We start from the raw sequence: 23,212 nt of genomic DNA on the forward strand, positions 1-23,212 counted from the left end.
ATCATTTGAGTAAATGCTGATCTGTTGTGTCCCTGACATGACACATGTATACTTAGATTTTGAAGATTCCTCTGGATGGTTTTCTTGTTTTTTAAAAAAATCCATTTATACATCAGTTGATACAGTGCTTTTAGTTAATGCTTTTGAATTGACGCCAAAGGAAAGTTTTTACTATATATTAGGTTTCTAGGTATGTGTTAGTGCATGATCTTGATCTTTTTCAAGCTATATGAATGGTGGTGATGTTCTGGAAACTCTGCAAATGACTCATTCAGGAAAGCATAATGAATTAAAAATCCATTATGTTCCACTTTCTTTGCTAGATGCTAGGATACAAAGACTGATGATCTTTGGTCTCTGACCTTGATGAGATACATTGCAAGACAACATGGCAAGTTCTACCAAGTTTTATAGAAGCACAGAGATTAATGATATATATTTTATTCTCTACTGCCAAAGAAGTGATGAAGAATAGCAAATAGATAAAACCCAGAACATCTGCATTTCAGGTCCTTGCAGCATTGGCCTGCTGCTCAATATTTATTTTAAAAAATTGTTGAAAGATATGAAACACATGAATACTTTTCTGATGTGCACATGGTTAATCCATACTTCTGGATAATCTAGGATTTATTTTCAGAGAAATCCAAATTATTAGAAAGATAAATATGTGGGTGGCATTTTTTAGACCTCCCCCAAGCAGAATTGCCTTTACTATGCTTTGACATTACATTTTCAGCTTATATGCAAATATTCTGTATGAAACAGTCTTCAGTTTATATGTCCTGTTCTAAGTGTACTATAGGGTTGCTAATAAAGACTTGGACTTGCCCAACATATCACTTGCTATTCTATATATAAGTTCTCCCTAAAAACATTTCTATTAATGCCAATCTCATGACTTGAACTTTCATACTTCTCCTCTTCACTTAAACCATCCCAAGGTAAGTGTTATGTTCTCCTCTTATACACAATGTACATCGTGTAAGTGATTCCATTTGCCTTTTCTTTTAGTTACAAGGGATGTCAAAGTCAAATTAACAACTAAAAATTAGTACCTGTGTAAAATATTAAGGCTTTTATATTTGTGTTCTTTCTCTATTGCCTTGACTACTGCAATTTTGTTTTCTCAGGTATTGGTATGTTATTTTCTTTTAATTGCCTGATGTAATGTGTGTCCACATATAAATGTCCTCACAAAATCAGAAATGAAGTAAAGAAATTAAAAATAAGCAAATAAATACATTTATTTTTCTACTTTTTGGCTCAAAATGTTAACTACCTTTTGGGTATATATGGCTATTCTATAAATTTGTTGTTTTTTTAAGTAATTTTTTTAATGCTTTTTTTGAGAGAGACAGAGTGTGAGTGGGGGAGGGGCAGAGAGAGAGAGGGAGACACAGAAGCTGAAGCAGGCTCCAGGCTCGGAGCTGTCGGCACAGAACCCAACACTTGGCCTAAACCCACAAACCATAAAATCATGACTGTAGCCGAAGTCAGACACCTAACTGACTGAGCCACATAGGCACTCCTAAACTTGTTTCTAATAAGATGCTTAACTATAGAAAAAACAATCATGTAGTTAGCTATGAAGATAGAATATAATTTATTATGACTCAATAATAAAGGTTAAGCTAGCAGAAGAAATTTTCAATTTATGGAACTACATATCAGCTTTATTTCAAAATACTTTGTTTCTCTGTTTCTTCTTTTATATTGTAAATAGTGTCCTTTATATGACTAGGACTTTTTTTTATGTCAGAGAGTGGAAGTGTTGATTATCTAACTTGTTCAGAAACATGGTAACTATAGAAATTTAAAGAACATGACAGCCCCACTCTGATGAATATACTTTTGAATGAGGGTGTCACAAAGGAGGTAAAAGCAAGAATTTCTTTAACAAGGCAGCTCAGGATTCTTCTCAGAGGAAATTTTGCTTGCTGTGAATTCTTGCTACCCTGGTTCTAGTTGTCTTCTTGCTCTGAAATTATCTATGGTGGGATCATCTCTTAAACTTATTAGGCCAACATGTCACCCTCAGCTTTTCATGGAAATCAATGTCATACCTGACTGGTTTGATTATTTTTTCTAAACTAAAATGTCTTAATGTAGCTGGGTCTTTTTATTCAAAATATTGCTATTTACTCAAATATTCGACACTACAACTTTCAAATGCAGAACTCTAAAAAATGTATTAAAGACAAATACAAATTATTTTTGTTATAGACATTAAAATATTAACCCAATGCTATTTCACTTAAGATGGTATTGGATAATTCGTTTTATCAAAAAGTCATCTGTTTATCTTTAAGAAATACATTCCTACTTGGGTGCCTGGGTGGCCCAGTCGTTTAAGCCTCTGACTTTGGCTCAGGTCATGATCTCGCACTCTGTGAGTTTGAGCCCTGCATCGGGGTCTGTACTGACAGCTCAGAGCCTGGAGCCTGCTTCGGATTCTGTGTCTACCTTTCTCTTTGCCCTTCCCCCACTCGCACTCTGTCTCTCAAAAATAAATAAATAAACCTTAAAAATGTTTTTAAAAAGAAATACATTCCTAACTATCCTGAGTGTCATTTTTAGCTACCTATGCTTTTGTTCTGTATGAGTGGTTTTAATATTTTTAGAGGGTTAAGATTGATTGAAATTACAATAAGAAATATATGCCCTCTACCGAAAAATACATATAAACAGATAATTCTGCTCAAAACCCAGAGCATTCACAGGCCCTTGGAAGTCCATTTCTATAATCCTGATGTAATCCAAAGGACAAGTTAAAAATTTCAGCTATAAATGAATGGTTCATCGTCTTGTTCTAACTTTTGCAACTAGGTATTGACTGGCTTAAAGTGCTGTGTTTTTTTTAACCACTCTATTAGTTTTCTAGTTTCTTTTCTTAGAGTTCTTCCTCTAGGTCATTTTACCATCTGATCTCTGGAGAGTACCAATGCTGAATATGCTGAAATAGGATTAGAGAGTACAGTAAGTAATAGGACAATTAGATTTGATTAGAAAATGACTATGGGATTTTTGTCAACAGTGAAGAAATTATCTAAAGTGAGTGGACTCATGAGAGAATTGAGCACGATGACACTTCAGTGTAGATAATGATCTGATGTTGGTCTGTTTGATGAGTACCATTGAAAATGAGATGTTATGTTTTGCTGGTAAAATTTTCTGCAAAGAAAAAGTGCACTAAATGTTTCAGTTCAGAGTCATCTATTTAAATGAAGTTTCATTTAATTGGCTTTAATTTACAGCCCTTAAGCCTTAAATTGTTTCATTTAAAGTGTACTTCAAGCCCTCTACTATATTTACTCTTGAAGCTAATGAGTATGATAGGATACCTTGGGCACAATCTCCACAAATATGGGAGCCATAACTATGGTATAATATATTTAATTGGTTTAAGTTATTTTACTGGGTTAAAGAAACAAAGAATCAAAGGCAGTTTATTTTGCTGCATTTTATATTTCTCTAATATGAACCAATTAATACATAATTGTCAAGTAAGTATGTCAATAGAATATGGAAATCAATCAGTTTATACACAGTTTTCCTTGATACAGTTGGGTTTGGCTACCAAGTGAAAGCAATTTAACTCAAAGTCCACACTAACAGCTGAATGCAGTAAACTGTGGAGGAAAGCAGTCCTATACACATGCCCATTCACCTCTTCATCCTCTTGGCTCAATTTAGCCACATGCTCTGTCTTGAAATTGCATATTAACAGTTCTTCCTGGTCTTTGTGCACTTGTCCCTGTTTTCATAATTCAACTTGCCTTATATATTTCTACACCATTTGTTGAAGAGACTGTCTTTTTTCTGTTGGATTTTCTTTCCTGCTTTGCTGAAGATTAGTTGACCATATAGTTGTGGGTCCATTTCTGGGCTTTCTATTCTGTTCCATTGATTTATGTGTCTGTTTTTGTGTCAGTACCAAACTGTCTTGATGACTACAGCTTTATAATATAGCTTGAAGTCTGGAATCATGATGGCTTCAGCTTTTCTTTTCTTTTTCAAAAGTGTTTTGGCTATTTGGGGTCTTTTATGGTTCCATACAAATTTTAGGATTATTTGTTGTAGCTCTGTGAAAAATGCTGGTGGTTTTTTGATAGGGATTGCATTGAATGTGTAGATTGTTTGGGTCAGTATAGACATTTTAACAATGTTTGTTCTTCCAATCCATGAGTATGGAATGTTTTTTTCCATTTCTTTGTGTCCTCTTCAACTTCTTTCGTAAGTGTTCTATGTTTTCAGAGTGCAGACATTTTACCCCTTTGGTTAGGTTTATTCCCAGTTATCTTATGTTTTTTTGGTGCAACTGTAAATGGTATAGATTCCTTGATTTATTTTTCTGTTTCTTTCATTATTGGTGTATAGAAATGCAACAGATTTCTGTACTTTGACTTTATATCCTGTGACTTTGCTAAATTCATGATTAGTTCTTTGCTAAATTCATGATTAGTTGTAGCAATTTTTTGGTGGAGTCTTTTGAGCTTTCTACATAGAGTATCATGTCATCTGCAAATGGTGAAAGTTTGACTTCTTCCTTACCAATTTGGATGCCTTTTATTTCTTTTGTTGTCTGATAGCTGAGGCTAAGACTTCCTGTACTGTGTTAAATAGTAATGGTAAGAGTGGACGTCACTGTCTTGTTCCTGACTATAGAGGAAAAGGTCTCAGTTTTTCCCCATTGAGGATGATATTAGCTGTGGGTCTTCATATATGGACTTTAGGATGTCGAGGTATGTTCCATCTATCCCTACTTGGTTGAGGGTTTTTATCAAGAATGGATGCTGTATTTTGCCAAATACTTTTTCTGCATCTACTGAGAGGATCATATGGCTCTTATCCTTTCCTTTATTAATGTCGTGAATCAATTAATTAATTAATTAATGTTGATTGATTTTCAAATATTGAACCACCCCTGAAGCTCAGGAATAAATCCCACTTGATTGTGGTGTATAATTCTTTTTATATGCTGTTGGATTCAATTTGCTAGTATCATGTAGAGAATTTTTGTATCCATGTTCACCAGGGAGACTGACCTGTAATTCTTCTTTTTAGTGAGGTCTTTTTCTTATTTTGGAACCACGGTTATGCTGGCCTCATTGAAGGAGGTTGGAAGTTTTCCTTCCATTTCTGTGTTTTGGAACAGTTTGAGAGGAATAGGTATTAACTCTTCTTTAATTTTCTGGTAGAATTCCCCTGGGAAGCCATCTGGCCCTGGACTTTTGTTTGTTGGGAAATTTTTGCTTACTGATTCAATTTTTTTGCTGGTTATGGGTCTGTTCAAATTTTCTATTTCCTCCTATTTCAATTTTGTATGTATTTATATGTTTGTAGGAATTTGTCAATTTCTTCCAGATTTCCCAGTTTACTGGAAAATAATTTTTCATAATATTCTCTTATAATTATTTGTATTTCTGCAGCGTTGGCTGTGATTTCTCCTCTTTCATTTGTGATTTTATTTATTTTGGTCCCTTTTCTTTTCTTTTCAATAAGTTTGGCTGGGGGGTTATCATGTTTATTTTTTTTTTATTATTTTAATGTTTATTTATTTTTGAGAGAGAGAGAGAGGAGGAGAGTGATAGAGGCAGAGTAGGGAAGGGGCAAAAAGAGAGCGAGACACAGGATCTGAAGCAGCCTCCAGGCTCTAAAGCAGCCTCCAGGCTCTAAGCTGTCAGCACAGAGCCCGATGCAGGACCTGAGTCCAAGAACTGTGAGATCATGACCTGAGCAGAAGTGGATGCTTAACTGACTGAGCCAATCAGGAGTCCCAGTTTATCATTTTTATTAATTCTCTCAAAGAACCAGTTCTTAGTTTCATTGGTATGTTCTACTGTTTTTTGTTTCTGTATTGTTTATTTCTGCTCTAATCTTTATTATTTCCCTTCTGCTGGCTTTAGGCTTTCCCTGCTGTTTATTTTCTAACTCCTTTATTGTAAGGTTAGGTTGTATATTTGAGAATTTTCTGGCTTCTTGAGGTAAACCTGTATGCAATGTATATTTTTAACTTGTATTTTTAACTGTGCTAGTATTTTCATTAGTTTTGTAAATGTTTTTGTGGTGCTCTGGTTGTGAAGTTGCATGGGTTTTACACTGTTTCCCATTCCTCCACCCCCAGCTTTGAATGATTTTTTTTTCTCCTGAATATTATCAGTTATCTTTTTCTTTGAGCGGGCTTTATTTTGTAAAGCAGTTTTAGGATTACAGAAAACCTGACCAGAAAAATACCATATACCTCCTTCCCCCCTTGCCCCACCATTTTATCTATTATTAACATATTGCATTAGTGTGGTGCATTTGTTATAATTGGTGAACCCATATTGATACATTATTATTAACTAAAGTTCATAATTTACATTAGAGTTCATCTTTGTGTTGTTCAGTTCTGTGGGATTTGACAAATGGTTATTGTCATGTATCCATCATTACAGTATTGTAACAGAATAGTTTTACTTCTCTAAATATCTGGTGCCAGACTTACATATTTCCCCCCTTCCACCCACCTGCATCATGAACCCTTGGAAACCATTGATCTTTTCCTGTTTCTATAGTTTTGTCTTTTCCAGAATTGTATGTATGGAGTCATATACACTCGTTTCTTTTCCAGACTAGCTTTTTGCACTTAGCAATATGCATTTAAGCTTCCCCCATGACTTTTCATAGCTTGATAGCTCATTTCTTTTTATTGCTTAATAACATTCCATTGCATGGATAGACCGAAGTTTAGCCATTAGCTTTTTTTTTTAACGTTAACTTATTTTTGAGAGAGAAAGAGACAGGGCGTGAGTGGGAGAGGGGCAGAGAGAGGGAGACACAGAATCTGAAGCGGCTCCAGGCTCTGAGCTGTCAGCACAGAGCCTAACGTGGGGCTGGAACTCATGGACAGTGAGATCATGACCTGAGATGCTTAACTGACTGAGCCACCCAGGTTCCCCTAGCCATTAACTTACTGAAGAACGTCTTTGTTTCTTTCAACTTTTGGAAACTACGAATAAAGATGCTATAAATGTTCATGTGCAGGTTTTTGTGTGAACATAAATTTTCAACTTATTTTGGTTAATAACTAAGAGTGCTATTGTTGGGTTGAATGATAAGATGATTTTTAGCTTTCTTACTGTCCTTCAAAGTGACTAAACCGTGTTGCATTCCCACTGGCAGTGAATGAGAGTTCTTGTTGCTTCACGTTCTTCATCAGCATTTGGTGATTGTCAATGTTTTGGATTTTAGCCATTTTAATAGCTATGTCATGGTATCTCAATGTTTTAATTTGAATTCTCTAATGACATAAGATACTGAACATCTTATGCTTATTTTCCATCTTTGTATTTTCTTTGGTGAGGTGTCTATTCAGAACTTTTTTCACTTTTTAATGGGGTGGTTTGTTTTCTTAGCATTGATTTTTGTATATTTTGGACTGATGTCCTTTATAAGATATATGTTTTGCATAGATTTTGTCCCAGTCTGTCTTTTCACTTTTTTTTTTTTAATGTTTATTTATTTTGAGAGAAAGAAACAGAGCACGAGCAGGGTAGGGGCAGAGAGAGAGACAGACACAGAATCTGAAGCAGGCTCCATGCTCTGAGCTGTCAGCACAGAGCCCGGTACGGGGCCAAACTCATGAACCTGATCATGACCTGAGCCAAAGCTGGAAACGTAACCGACTGACTCTGTCACCCAGGCGCCTCTGTCTTTTCACTTTTTTTTAAATTTTTTTTAATGTTTTTATTTATTTTTGCGACAGAGAGAGACAGAACATGAGCAGGGGAGGGCCAGAGAGAGAGGGAGACACAGAATCGGAAGCAGGCTCCAGGCTCCGAGCTGTCAGCACAGAGCCCCACAGACTGTGAGATCATGACCTGAGCCAAAGTCGGACGCTCAACCGACGAGCCACCCAGGCGCTCCTGTCTTTTCACTTTTTAAAGTGACCAGTTATTTTCAGGGGATAATTTTATAGAACAAGAGTTGTTTTGTTCCTCTCCCTCCCACCCCCCTGCCAAAAATGTGTGCATTGTTGAAAAAGTAACACTTGAACACTAGATATCAGATTTCTAAAACTAAGCTAGCCGAATAAAACTTACACTTCTCATATTCCAAGCAAAACTAAACTGAATGAGTGTTTGGTAAGATACAAAGTCACTTTAGGCAACTACAGAAGATAATTAGAAAGGTTCATATAGGGGCTTTATATTTCAATACTACCTAAAAGTCAGTAAAATTGAAGTTAGTGACTCTTGGATAAAAGAATACTTGAAAGTAGGAAGATTTTAAGGAAAAAATATAAACCTGATATTTTGAGGACTGATTAGTTTTAGTAACTTTTACATAAAACCTCTGCATACATATTAGTTCTTATTTTACTGCTCTTAGATGAGTCTTAAACCAATAAACAGCTGGGACTAATAAGGTCTGATTTTTCAAATGCATTTTTGACACAGGTTTCCACAAATATTAGGAGTCTAGATGTAGAAATCTAGGTTGAGGTAAATGAACACCTATATAAACCTATATTTCCTCAATGACTTCGGCACTGTCAGAACATTTACCTTGACAGTTGTATTACCATGCAATTTCTTTAATAATCTGAAGGATAGCTCAAAGAACTCACAACTGAGATTTGTTGATGAAGTCAAAAGGATAACATCAATATAAGTAAGTATTTTTACATATTTAACCTTATTTAGAGATATAGACATTCCTAAATGTAACAGACACAATGAGTGAATGGATAAATGGACAAATGCATATAGTAAGTTTACTCTTTTTGCCAAAACGCTTAGACATTGTGCCAAATATTATCTGTTGATACTCAGCACCATCCTCACCCTTCTATATTCCTCCTGTATGTGATATTTCTCAGAATCTGTTGCCAGCAGTATTCTAACCAAATTCTACCAATGAGAGGCACTGGTGTAAAATTTAAGAGGATTTTTTGAGTCCTAGCAATAGCTCCTAGACCTTTGTTCCCCCAGCCCTAATTATTGTGTAAACCTCTAAATCTTTGGGCATGTAATCCTACATGAAATACCTACAGTGCTTGGCTGAATATTGGCTAATGTTTTTAACATGTTTAAACAGTTTGCGAGGGGAAATACCATGATGTGAAGTCACTCCAGCCTACCATTCTGCAATATACTATGAAAAAATGTAACACATTTGTACACTACTGAAAAACCATTGCTTCCAATGAACTAGACTCAATAAGCAGCCATCAGGAATGGTGTGTCCCTTGTCTTAAAAGGTTGCAAAGGGTAGGATATGTGGATTTTGTTTGGTGTCATGAAACTGGGGTAACACAAATCCAATGGCATCACCTAAGTCAAAGGAAGTTATTTTTCTCCCCAAATAAGAAATGTAAGTGTAGGCAGTCTGGGGGTTTTACAATGGCTCAGTAAGGTCATCTGTGTTTCAGTTCCTATTTTTCTGATCTGACATCCTTAGCTGTGGCTTTTGTCCTTATTCCTGTTCCATCATGGTTTCCAAAGGGATACTCCACCCTCTAGCTTCACAGGACAGAAAGAAGGCAAAGAACTTATTAAGAAAGACACTCTAGGAACGCCTAGGTGGCTCAGTCAGTTAAGCGTCCAACTTTAGCTCAGGTCATGATCTCACAGTTTGTGGGTTCAAGCCCCGCATCAGGCTCTGTGCTGTCAGTTCACAGCCTGGAGCCTGTTTCATATGCTGTGTCTCCCTCTCTCTCTGCCCCTCCCCTGTTCACGCCCTGTCTCTGCCTCAAAAATAAATATTTAAAAAAAAAAAAAAAAAAGGAAGACACTCTAGAATCCCTAGTGTATTTCTCTTTACAACTTCTTAGATAGAGGTGTGTCCTATGGCCGCTCCCAGTATGTTAGCTGGGCACACTGCTACTCTACACAACATTGTGGTTCTGTCAGCAAGGAACAAAAAGGGAGAATGAATATCATAGAGGAAACTTGCAGTGTTCTAAACCATTTGGCAAAGGAGTAAACAAAAGCCAATGTAAATGATGTCTTCAGAACAACAACAACAACAACAAAAAACAAAACCAAAAACACTTTAAAAGTAGTGTTGTGTTACCATAGCATAGAAAAAACTATAAAGCAACTCAGTCATTTCAGTAAAAATAATGATCATTAGTATTAAGTTCAGCTGTATATAATAGACTGACTAGCAGCAATTTAATCAGGATAGAAATTTATTTCATCCTTCTGGAAAGAAACTTGGAGTAATAATGTAAGGGTTGTTACTGTGGCTTTCTAATAATGAGCTGATCAGTCTATTAGTCTATTTTTCTGTTCCATCATCCTCAGCACTTAGTTTCCAATCACAAGGTCACTTCATGGTCAAACATGGTTGCTGTTGCTACAGACATCATTTCTTCATTTCAAGCCAGCAGAAGAAGAATGCAAGGGAGGACAAAAGAGCCATTCTTCCAGTTAAGTTAGTTCTTTCTAAGGAAACTCCTATTTTGTCCTCACATTTCTGCTTATATTGTACTGGCCAGAACACTGTCACCTGGCCAGCCAGAGCTGCAAGTGAGGCTAGGAAATAGTGACTTTCAGCAATTTTCAAAGTCACCTTAGATTCTATTATTAAACAAGAAGAGGAATATGGATTGTGTTAGTTATTATCTCATTTATAGGATTATCTTCAAATATGCAGGACAGTGTGTGGATTGAATTTTATTTTTCATCATTCTAAGAAATCTATTTTCTCTTCCAAACATTGTAATTGAAAATTGAGAATAGCAGTCCTACAAAAGGTAGTTATTTAAATGAAAAACAATATGTGCTATAAAATAATCATTTTCATTAACACTCTTTAGATTAGGACTAAGTCTAAAATGATTAAAAATATTACCACAGAATACCCATTTCTTTGGACAAAGGAAGCCCATTTCATGGAGTTATTTAAGAAGAGGAGCAACTATGCCTATAGGAAGGGAAGCAGGGTAGAGACATTAGATTGGCTCTTCTGATCCACCTTTTAATGGAGTTACTGGGGTGAGATTGAGGAAAAGGCAGGGTTATTTAAGTTAAGAAATTAATGAATAAAAATTGAGACAAGTATATGTCTAGGAATTATAGGAGTCTTTAGTCTTCAAAGAAAAAATCTCCAAATATTGTTTATAAAAATTAAAATTAGGGGGGCGCCTGGGTGGCTCAGTCGGTTGAGCGTCCGACTTCGGCTCAGGTCATGATCTCGTGGTCTGTGAGTTCAAGCCCCGCGTCGGACTCTGGGCTGATGGCTCAGAGCCTGGAGCCTGCTTCCGATTCTGTGTCTCCCTCTCTCTCTGACCCTCCCCTGTTATGCTCTGTCTCTCTCTGTCTCAAAAATAAATAAATGTTAAAAAAAATTTAAAAAAAATAAATAAAAATTAAAATTAGGGGCGCCTGGGTGGCTCAGTCGGTTAAGCGTCCGACTTCAACTCAGGTCACAATCTTGCAGTCCTGAGTTCGAGCCCTGGGTCGGGCTCTGGGCTGACGGCTCAGAGCCTGGAGCCTGCTTCCGATTCTGTGTCTCCCTCTCTCTCTGCCCCCCCCCCCCCAACCCCGTTCATGCTCTGTCTCTCTCTGTCTCAAAACTAAACGTTAAAAAAATTTTTTTTTTAAAATAAATAAAAATAAAAATTAAATCTGTTATTGGGTGATGACCCCGGCTTTGTAAAAGTTGAAAAATGAAACAGTTATCTAAGGAATTCAAGCAAAACCCATTGTATTATCTGAGTTATTTGAATAATTGAGGCGAAAGTGGGATTTCTGCCTGGATTATTCACATAATTGCCTTAATTCTAAGATTCATTTGGTGGGTAGAGACCTTTCCTCAGGATGTATTTTTAGAATGCTAAATGTGAAAAATTAGACTCCTAAATTAAGCAAAGCAATAGAAGGAGGGAGTGACAGAGGGGAGAGAGAGAGAGAGAGAGAGAGAGAGAGAGAGAGGGAATAGTAGGTCATTGTCAGAATAAATCTACACTTTTTTCCCATACTTTTTCTAATGACAATAACTGACATCCACTTTTTTTTTTATCATAGAATTAACTTACATGATGGAAAAGGGAACTATATATGGATCTCAGATATAACCCATAGTATTTTTTAAAGTCATAAATTCCTTTTGGAGTTTCAGTTCTTTAAAGTTTGGAAAATTAGTGGCTCTAAATCCAGCCATTTAATTTTACAAAGCCAAGTAAACTGACTTAACAATCATACTGTACTTTCTGGTTGACTTCATATTGTTGTTGGTCTTTGCCTTCAATTCTTAAAGACAAATTAAAAGGATGATCATATCCAAGTTGCCACTCCATTCTCTTCTTTGGTAGCAGAACTCTGGGCAGTGAGCCAAACTGAGAAATTATTTGCCAGCCTCCCCTATAGCTGAGTGTGTCATATTACTAAATTTTGACCTATAAGTCAAAATGTTGTTTGAGATTCTGGATGCCTCTTTACTGGACTGCTTCTGGCTTCTACTGAGGACAGGTGCCTAGATCTCCAGTAGCTATCTTGGGCCATAGAAAGACATTAAGAATAGAAGCCACACACTAGGTTGGTGAAAGATTTAGAAGAAACCTGAGCCCATGATGACTATACCTGCTCTAGGGTGCCTACTTTTGCACTATTTTTACTTAATAAAGTAGAAACTTTTATTTTGTTTAAGACACTATTATTTTTAATCTCTGTTACTAGCAGGTGAACACAATTCCTGTATGACATTAAAGTATTGGTTGAAAATATTTTAGAATTCTAGGGTTAAATTTCCAGGTATGTATAATGGTCTCTTTAAATCTCCTCTCTCTCTCTCTCTATCTCTCTCTGTCTCTCTCTCTCTGTCTCTCTCACACACACACACTCCAGTTTGTAAGAAAGAAAACTAAGTAGTTATAGGAAGTTGTACCAGTAATTCATTTTGTGCAATTATAAATGATAGCATTTGCAGTGGGAATTTTGAGAAGATAAAAACTAAACATTACTAAAGAATTTCTCAGCATGTGTACATAAACTTCAAAAAAAAAAACAGTGGAAGGAAGGAAAATACAGAAATATATTGTAGCAATAGAATGTTAATAACTTTTTTTTCACCGATTTAGCTAAGGTAAGTATAATATTTATAGCAAGAGAGGAAGAAAACATCTAGAGAGCAGTCCAATGGAGTAGTATCAATAATTTTCTCTTTAGAAGCTGCCCCAATTCTCTCCATCTTTTAAGACCCAGCTCTTCTATGCAATGCTCAGCAATCCTCCTATAGGAATAACCTTTGCCCTTGTTCCATTTATTAGGACCAGGACTAAGTTACAGTGAGGGAAGCGTTTTTCTTAGGCATGGCACAACATTTTAAGAGGTGCCAAAAAGCTCAGTAATCAATAAAAATATTTTAATGAAACATTTTAATTAGCACACTACAGCATGCAGTCCAGTCTTTTGTTTTATAAATAAATTTTTAATTATGCTTCACATTTGTCTCAATTATAGCACTCAAATAGTGCTTTTTATGAATGTTGTCTCCCAACAGTACCATACTCATTTTCATATTCCTCATGTGCCTACTACTCTGTGTTAAGCATGAAGGTCTCTTAAAAAATATTAAATTGAATCTATTGAAAGATTTTGCAAGAAAACACTGTATTAGGGGCAGCAGGATTAAATTTTCATCATTAAATTCAACTATAGCAAAAGAATAACAGAGGATAATGGATGTTTTGAAAGTGCTTATAATTCAGTTCTATGGGAAAATCACCTGACTTCTCTTTGACTAAAACCCTGCTCAGCCTGGAGAGATAGGGAATTATAATACTACTTTATATTCATATAGCACTTTGCCCTACATAAAGTGCTTTCTTTTAATTTTCACCTTAATCCTGTAAAGTAGGTATTATCGTCCTTATTTATTACAGAAAGATTGAGAAGTTAAGTGACTTGCCCAAGGAGTTATAGGCAGAAAGTGGCAGAACTGAGGTCCTAACCCAGGTTTTCTGTGTCAAAATCCAATGCCTTTCTGCTATTCCAAATGCTGAGTTTTGGGATTGACCAAGGAGAAATAATTCATGCAGTAACTACAACAGCGTGTGTTGTGTTTGTTAAACGATGTCAGTAGCACCCTAAACAGCAGTATTTTACCAAGTGTGCTCCTCAGGAGTAAAACTGTTCTGATTTTTATGTGTGTACGTTTGATGAAATAGCTCAACTCTTCTGGTATAGGATCATATGTTCCAAGGTATTTTTTGGTTGAGGGCAGAAACTTGCATAATTAAAATGTCAAAGAACAGGGTGGGGGGGGGGGATGAGGAAATTATGTATTACTTGAGTATTAGTTTCTAGCTACCACTTTACCACTAATGTGTATGTGATATTCTGCAAAGCATGTAAACCATACAGGCTTGCTTCTTTATGAAAAGAAACATTTGGGAAGGTCTTTCAGCTGAAAAGGGTTATTTCAATGTGAAATACTATTACAGTATTCAAGAGTTAGGAATTAAGTTTAATGGGTTACTTTTTTATATTTAGGGGGGAAAATCTAGGACTATATTTTAAAACTCCATACAGTAATTAAATTTGAGAGCCTATAACTACTTCAAATATAATTTTCACCAACATAAACACAACTCCAAACCAAAATGTCCATGATCAGCCAATCTAGTAGAAGCTTTCTTCTGAAAAAAACAAAACAAAAACTATAGATTCTCCTCAGGGGTTGCTATCCAGAGAATTAAAAAACTTGTCTTCTTTTTATATGCCGATAGCTGAATTCCACAGGAAATCCTCTTTCTTAAAAACGACCAGAATTCAAAGAAATTCAAAGGTATTCATTTTGGTGAATTGCAACCTGTCATCAATAACTATTTATTGAATGTCCACGGGGTGCCTAGGCATTTAAGTGGCAAGTGATTTGCTTGCATTATTCAAAGGATTTCTAAGGCCAGTCTGAAGATTTGCAGACGTCTTTAAAGATGCAAAGTGGTGTGTGCTTCTCTCATTTAAACTGCCCCTACAAGGAACGAACTGAATAGTCTGGGTTTCAGAGCTCTAGGGATTTCCAGCACTCAGATCCGACTTTTGTAAGCGAAGACCCCATTGGGTGCCAATCGATAGGCGGGCTGGTGGTCAGAACACAGCCCCACCAGGGGCTTCTGGACAAGTTAGGCCCTCCCTGGTCTGAAGCAGGGCTGACTGCCGCAATGGCGGCCCTGACCCGCCACCCCATCCCTCCCCCCTACCCCTCCACTCCCACCCCCCACACGCGGCTCACACCCTCTCCCAGTCTCCCAGCCTCGACCGGTTCTCGCGAGATCCGGGCAACTGAGCGCTCGGGGCCTTTTCAAATCGGGATCCGTTACCGCTTTCCCGGCAGCCGCCATTGTAGCGCTCGGAGCCCCTCAGCTCAGGCGGCCGTGGCGGAGGCGGAGGCAGCGGCAGCGGGATGGCGGACGCCGACAAGCCCGAGGTGCTCGGGGCCGCTGGCGACGACAGTCCGCATCAGCAGCCAGCGGAGCAGCCGGGCGAGCCGCGGCGAGAACCGCACCCGCCGGAGCCAGAGAAGCAGCCGCCGCAGCACAGCAGCAGCTCCAATGGCGTTAAAATGTATTGTCTTTTCCTCCGGGGATCGGGGCGAGGTGGGGGGCGGGGAGTTGGCCTCGGAGGGGGGCCGAAGCCGGCCTGGGCCTCGGTGGGGGATAACTGCTCCCGGGCCGTAGGCGGCGGGAGGAGCAGGTGCAAGTAGGGCCGCTCCCAGGCCCTTCCCTCCCGCCCCGGCTGGGGGAGCCGGGGTGCGAGCCGGGGGGCCGACGCCCCTCCCCTGTTTCCAGCCGGAGACTGCGGGTCACTCCTTCTTCCCAGACTTCCAGCTGGAGAACCTTTGAGCAAAGCACGGCGGCCGCCACTGTCTGGAGGAAAATGGTCCCCCTTTTAAAGCCCAGTACAGTAGTTAGTGTTCATCACTAGGGAGTAACTAGGGATGACATCATCGGACATTTCCTCTTAACTACCGAGAACGTATTTAAAAGGAATAGTCCCCGATCTCCCGGCCTCATTCTGAGCTTTATAAGTTCAGTGTTTGTTGTTGCTTTCTAAACATGTATTAATTTCTGAATATATATATACACGCCACAGAGGAAGTTTAATAATGTGCTGTGAGCCTAAATCCATTGTGTTACCCTTGAATTGGTAAGAGGTTATTCAGAAAGGGAAATGTGCATGGTTCCTTGGTCCCCCACATCCCTCTCAAATGTTTGTAAGCCTTACAGGTTTTTTTTTTTTTAAGAACTCCATGTGTGATGTCTTGTTCTTAATTTTGGTAAAATGGTAAAATAAGATTTTTTTTTTAATTGAAGAAAGCCTGACGCTTTTAAGATTGCCCCTGTCATCAGTGTCTAGAAAGAATGTAGTTGACTCAAATCCATAATAATTTTTAGTTATAAGGAACTGTTATGCTCCCCATTGTTCTTGTTATATAGGAGGATACGAATCAGGTATTCTTTTGCATGTGCCCAGCTCTTTAAACTTGAAGTTGAAAGTATGTTAATAATTTACTGAAAACATCTTTTTACTTCTCTCAGTTATGCCTCAGAGTAGAAAGCAGTGAACATATGGTCAAACTAAAATAGAAAAGAGAATTTTTCTTTTCTTTTGTATAAGAATGTTTGAAGCAGTACGGTAAGACCTGGACTAGTTTATGTAGGAATTGGTCGCAGATAAGATAGCTCTCCCAGCTCAGTTATGACACTCTTCCTCTCACTTGGGTTTGAATAGGATAGGTTGCATCTTCCAGGCAGAATAGAGGTGCAGGTGTAGGAGATTCGACCTTGGTGGAATTTGTTCCTAGGTGCATAACTGTGCACCTCAGTAACTGAGCATCTGGAAAGAGAGCACTTTCTACCATGCATGCCAAACTATGGGCTCTCAGGGATTTGGCCTCATAAATTCTAATAGAAGGCATTTGAATGATAAAATATGTGCTTTTTGTTTATCTCTAAATGTGGGCTTGCCATCCTTTTCTCCTAAACAAAAACCACAGTCTTGAATTACAGAGAGAAGCCCTACTATACTTGGGTGTGATTAGTATAATAGTGTCCATACAGATAAAGCTGGCATGTAAACCTACCAGATCTAAAAGTCTCTAATCCCTCTTAAAGTCTCATTGTGGGTTAGCTAGACAAGAAGACAGAGGTAGGAAAAGAATCTCTTTCACTTCAAAGTGAGGAAAAGGAAAATATTAAGTAATTAAGAAATGCTAGTAGAATATACAAATGAAGATTCTTTTAATATTGTTTATAGTTAATATCTCTCAGACCTTCCTGTTTTCCCAAGTTGAATAAAGAAGCAAATCTACTCTCAAGGGTTTCTTGTACTGTCAGTTCCATAAGAACCATATAATGGTCCAGCATGGGTCGGTCATTCATACTGAAAAACTAGGAACATTTACCTGTATCAAGCCAACAACCTTTTTTTGACCCTGTGAACCAACTGGAGTAGTTAACAATCTAACACATAACCCTTGACTACCATACATTTTTAAGGGTAAGAATTCACAGAGGTTATAAAAATTACCAAATATTGCCTTAAAATATGTATTGCTTAGAAGAGAACAGAGTGCCACTTATCAAGGTTGAAATGACTTTTGCTGAGGTTAATCCATAGTCACTGAGTATAGAGACCACTATGTCTTATTCATCTTTGTATCCCCAAGGCCTTATGTTTATAAAGGCCCAGTAAATACTTGTTTAAGAAATGCAGAAGTGAACTTTTATGATTGTGAAACTTATACACAGAGAATTTCATGGGCATATTCACATCTTTTGACAAGAAATTAAGGATGTTTCCCTAGGTTTAGTCTTTTCCTTTATGCCAAAATGGTATACTAGCTATCCTTTTCTTAAGTGAACAGGAGGAAAAATAGCAGTATTGTTATAACTCTTCATTATTTTCTGTGTGATTAACATCTTGGAGTATATGGAAATTGAAAGTTACATTAGGTTATAAAATGTTGTGTAAAATATTAAGCATCGAAGCAAGGTGAAGTGTTTGAAGTAGAGTAGTATTTTTTATTATTAGGAGTAAGAATGGAACTGGGCTTAATTTTAGATTTCATACTATAGCATGTTTTTAAAACCACGTTTTAAAATTATGTTTTCTTATTTGATGTTGAATATTGATTTTTCAGAAATTTATAACTTCAGTGGGCATAATTCCATCTTAAGAGTAGATAATATTTTTGTGACTTAAGATAGTCACGGTCTTTATTTCAAGTACATTAAAGGGGGTGGTTTAAGTGAATAGTTTGAGCATTATTACAGGGAATTCTGGATATAGTGCCAATATTTGATATTATGTAGCATCATTTCCCTAAGAGCTTTCACCTGTATCTTAACTGTCCATTCCATAGTGTATTTATGACATAAAAAGAGTTTAGGAATTGAATATTAAATTGTTTGTTTCTCAATAATCAGACCATACCTCTAGCCATTAAACTGGTTTGCCTTCCATAGATAATTTATACACTATAGATGAGCAGTGTAGTAATATCTTTAATATGCCACTAAGTGAGGAAAACTTGAAGAAATTGCTCTCTCTGGTCATACTTGGAATAAATATTTTGGAGAGGGTATCCTACATTAATATCATTGCTTTTCAGTGGAATTATCAGATTGTTTTAAGCAAATGCTTACATATAAGCATCTTCTATTCATATAAGAATAGAAGAACATTGTAATTCAGAACTCTGTGCATTTTTCACAGCTGGTTTCATTCAGGAAGAAAATAGGTAGGAGAAGGCATACTTAGCTAGAGACTATATAGATGTCTGCTTACCTAAACAGAGACAGTTATTTTACAAACATTCATAGAATACAGTCTACTATGTACATACATTCTCTGGGGGCTTAAAAGGAAGAGTTTGTTCTTGTATCTACTGTACTTAGAACCACAGTAAAGGCCTCTGTACCTTTTGGCCACTTGCTGCCATTTTCAAAAGTCGCACACTGTTCAGACAGGTAGGTACTTGCTGGAGCTGGGACAGTTGTGAAGACTTACTCTAGGCTGTGCCATTTCTGATGAGGGAAGATGTTTGATTGTAAAGGTGTCCCTGTCAGGGTCTGAAAAGGTGGCAAAGCAAGTTTGGCTCTAATGTCTCTTCCTTGATTTTAGCAGTTTTTCTGGCAGACAGCAACACCATCTGTGCCCAGATGAGCATGGGTTCTTAATTGACTGTTCATTCAAAAATTAGTATTTATTGAGCAACATGTGTGCAGTCACCATGCTAGGTGCTGCTCATACCAATGCAGGTAGTTTTCGTTCTTACAGAGTTTTTTTATTTTTTATTTTTTTTTTTCAACGTTTATTTATTTTTGGGACAGAGAGAGACAGAGCATGAATGGGGGAGGGTCAGAGAGAGGGAGACACAGAATCGGAAACAGGCTCCAGGCTCTGAGCCATCAGCCCAGAGCCTGACGCGGGGCTCGAACTCACGGACCGCAAGATCGTGACCTGGCTGAAGTCGGACGCTTAACCGACTGCGCCACCCAGGCGCCCCTACAGAGTTTTTTACATCCTATATTTATGGTTGTGTTGTTACCTGCTCAGAAAGGTAGTGTCTAAAAATATCAATATCACATGGAACGGATGACTACAATAAGACGTGTGTGTGGAGCACTACAGTGTATAGAGTCCCACAGTTGGTTGGCTTAAAAGATAAGTAAGTGCCTGGATTATGAAACCTGGTTGGTTGTTGGAAAAACCCAGGAAGCTTTAAAAATTTTGGATTTCTGAATGTCATTTCCAGAGATTTTTATTAGTATGTGATTGTGGAAAATTGCTTTAAATTGAAGTATTAATTAAATAGTTTTAGATTCACTAGAATAATTAGTGATTTAAAACCTATTGTTATTTCTTCTGTGAAAGAAGATTCCTTTTGATAAGTAAGTTGCATTTTTAAGATATATACCCAAATTTTTATCTATAAGATTTACTTTAAGTATATATTTTTATGTTATGGATGGTTGGTGGATAGCATCAGATCGTCGCATTGTGATTACAGTTTTACAAATTAAATGTTTTTCCAGTTAGGGTCTCATTAAAAAGTTGATTTATAAAATTTTGATTCGTGTTGTCTTTTAAGTACTGCTTCCTACCTCCGTTCCATCCCATCGTGTAGGTGATAACTACTAGTAAAAATTATATGATTCTATGAAATACCCTATCTTAGTTTATAGGTTAATACATAGAAAGTGTTGAGTATGAACATATTAGAATACCTTACTAATTAATTATCCTGATCAAAGTTGGGAATAGAAAAAATTATGAGAGTCATATGGGCGTGTATGCATGTATAGATACCATAATATAACTATGTATTTTAGTTATGTTTTTAAGCAAACTTTATGAGAAGTTTGGTAATATACCCAAATTCTTGCTCTGAAATGGCATTGGGTAATTTCAAAGCAAGCAAGCTGACTCTCCAGGTCTAACTTGGTAGAGAGTTTTGAGAAGTGAAGTGATAAATATGAAATATTTATGTAATTGTAGGCTTCCATTATTAGAAACATGACAGATTTTCTTCTTGTTTTGTTTTTAATTCATAGGGAAAATGATGAATCAGTCAAAGAAGATAAATCTGAATTAAAAGAAAAATCTTCAGGAAATAAGAAGGCCAATAGATTTCATCCTTATTCAAAAGATAAGAATTCAGGCACTGGAGAAAAGAAGGGTCCAAATCGAAACAGAGTTTTCATTAGCAACATCCCATATGATATGAAATGGCAAGCTATTAAAGATCTAATGAGAGAAAAAGGTAACCATTCCTGATAAACCCACTGTTGGCTTATCTTCATATAAAGGGGGAGGAATTAAGCAAACTTTTTTATTCCTCTGAGCCACACAGACTCAAAAAATTGATTTTTGTTTATTTCTTGACACATGAATTAATCTTTTCCTCTTCTCTCACTTGACAACAATTTCATTACAAAGTCATACGGATAAATGAAGTTTTTTTTTTTCCCATTTTAGTGGTATAGTAGTGAGCCAGCATATGCATGCCACCAAGAATTTTGTTAAAGTGATTGCTTTGTCTAGTTGAAGTTTTTATAGATTTTTAAAGGACTATTGCATTAGTTAAGCAATACATTAGCGTGTTAAAGTATGAATAATAAGGTCTGATTATTTTTTTCCAAAAGCTGTTTTGTTATTATCTTGGTGGATTCTGGAATCTGGCTGTGGAGTTCATTTTGTTTGCATTGTCATGAATGCCATGATGCTGTCTCTGCAGTTCTATTTTAAAATTGCGTTACTGCTGTTGCAGTTTTGTTTTTAGAATAACTTGAAAACCTTCATTTTATATATATGGTTGGTTTTGGGGAAAAATAATTTTAATATTTGATCTTGTAAAAGTTAGTTTTGTTATCTCTTGAAAAATTGAGTTTCAACAGTCCTGCAAACTATGTACTTGGCTTTGAGGCTGATCTCTTCTAATAAATAAAAAAAACCTTGCATTGGTGTATCTGTTGTAAGGTGACAACTATTTGATTGGTTTTATTCATTGACTTTATTTAGAAAGTGTGTGGCTTGCTGTGAAGCATGACTTGTAAATTTAGTTTACTGATGGCAAACATGATTGAAGACATTCAGGTAGAAAGTCACCTTAAAACAGCTGTTGTGTGTAGGCGACCAAAGTTACTTGAAAAGTGTTAATGTTGATGTTTTTAATATGATAGGTTAAGGGACCATTTGTATGTATATGTGCATTTGTTCACCAACTATATCATGCTGGCCAAAATATGATCTGTAGTATGAATTAGGTTAATATGGTTGTTAGCTTTTTTAGAGAATGTGGATGATGTACATTTCAGAAAATTAGTTAAATTTACATAGCCATTGATAGGAGGTATGTTGGTCTGGTTTTGATTGTTGGTGAATAATAGGTGCTTTTCTGTAGAGTTGTGCACAGGTGTGCAGTAAAGCAAGATATTGGTGTTTAAATGTATTGTTTCTTGGTATCTTCCTTTTGTATGTCTTATGTAGTCGGTGAGGTTACATACGTGGAGCTCTTTAAGGATGCGGAAGGAAAATCAAGGGTAAGTGCTGTGGGCCATAATCTGCTTGAGGTTTAAAAGTTCCTCAGCAGTTTACTTTTTTGTATAATATTTGTACCAGTTTTTGGAAACTTAAGTTTCATTTTGTTTTACTTTATTATGCAAGATTTGAGGCTTTATACTAGCAAGTCTGACATTTATTCAAACCAAACTAGCTGCCTGGAAGGGATGGGTTTGTAAATGTTCATAAAAAGGGCATTCACTTTTCTAATGCTTTAAGGTAATGCTTCTTCTTAGCCAAGAGATTTTACTATAGGATTTTTTTTGTTGTGTTTTGATGTCTTCAAGGATATTCTAAAAGTTACTGCATTGATAATATTCCCTAAGAGTTCTCTGACAAGCCCATAGCTTAAAGGTGTTAATTCAGAATGTATGTTTGAAATTTACATTGAAGAACTTAATTTGGTAGCCTGCAAGAGTACATAAGAGGCAGTGCTCTGACCAATTGGTATGAATGACATTGATGATTAAATTGACATAGAAGGAATTGGTTGATAGTAGGTTTTGATTTTTAGCAACAAGAAAGCAATACACTGAGGAATACAATGGAAAGCTTTAACAGTGTTCAATTATATTGCAAAAACCAGTTGGTGCATAAGAAAAACTTTGTCATCACATTCAAATGGCACTTCGAACAGTAATGACAATTATTTTGAAAATGTATAGGTTTGTTTTTTTAGCATAAGTGATTATTTTATATACTTAAACTGGATGCTGTTAAATTGTGTGCAGCCAGTTTTCTCTAATAGAGAAATTAATTAAAAATGAGATTATTTCCTATTTTTACCTTAATAAAATTGAAAGATATACATTAAAAACAATTTGTGCATAATACATCTTTTGAAAATAGTCGTAACAATGGAAGAAGTGTTTTATGGAAACCTTCAATTTCCCTGAGTTACTTTTGATTGAATTTGTGAAAATACCTTATTTAGTCTTAACCTAAAGAAGAGTCCTCTAAAAGTAAATATGTGTTCCAAGCTTGTTAAATGCTAGATGCTACTGCCTTTAAATAGATCGATTTAAACATTGACAGAAGATTTGTGGTCACTTGCTATTATGTTCTAGAAGTGTAAAAGATAAAAAGTGATTGTGTTATCAATTGCTTTTCATGACTTAAATATTAGAGTTTACCATTAACTTCGTCTACTG

General features: G+C 36.6%; 1 protein-coding gene across 2 annotated transcripts in view; it reads left to right on the forward strand.

The window, feature by feature from the left end:
• Positions 1-15,262: 15,262 nt before the first annotated feature.
• The window catches only part of MYEF2 (myelin expression factor 2), a 31,527-nt gene continuing 23,577 nt past the window's right edge, over positions 15,263-23,212 (forward strand). For both annotated transcript variants that reach the window (XM_027067188.2, XM_027067189.2), the window contains exons 1-3: positions 15,263-15,560; positions 20,555-20,763; positions 21,990-22,042. In XM_027067188.2, the coding sequence (XP_026922989.1) occupies positions 15,400-15,560; positions 20,555-20,763; positions 21,990-22,042 (423 nt within the window). In that variant the 5' untranslated portion in view covers positions 15,263-15,399. The remainder of the gene's footprint in view (positions 15,561-20,554; positions 20,764-21,989; positions 22,043-23,212) is intronic.

The sequence above is a fragment of the Acinonyx jubatus genome, chromosome B3 (assembly GCF_027475565.1).
Source record: "Acinonyx jubatus isolate Ajub_Pintada_27869175 chromosome B3, VMU_Ajub_asm_v1.0, whole genome shotgun sequence".
Classification (NCBI taxonomy): Eukaryota; Metazoa; Chordata; class Mammalia; order Carnivora; family Felidae; genus Acinonyx; species Acinonyx jubatus.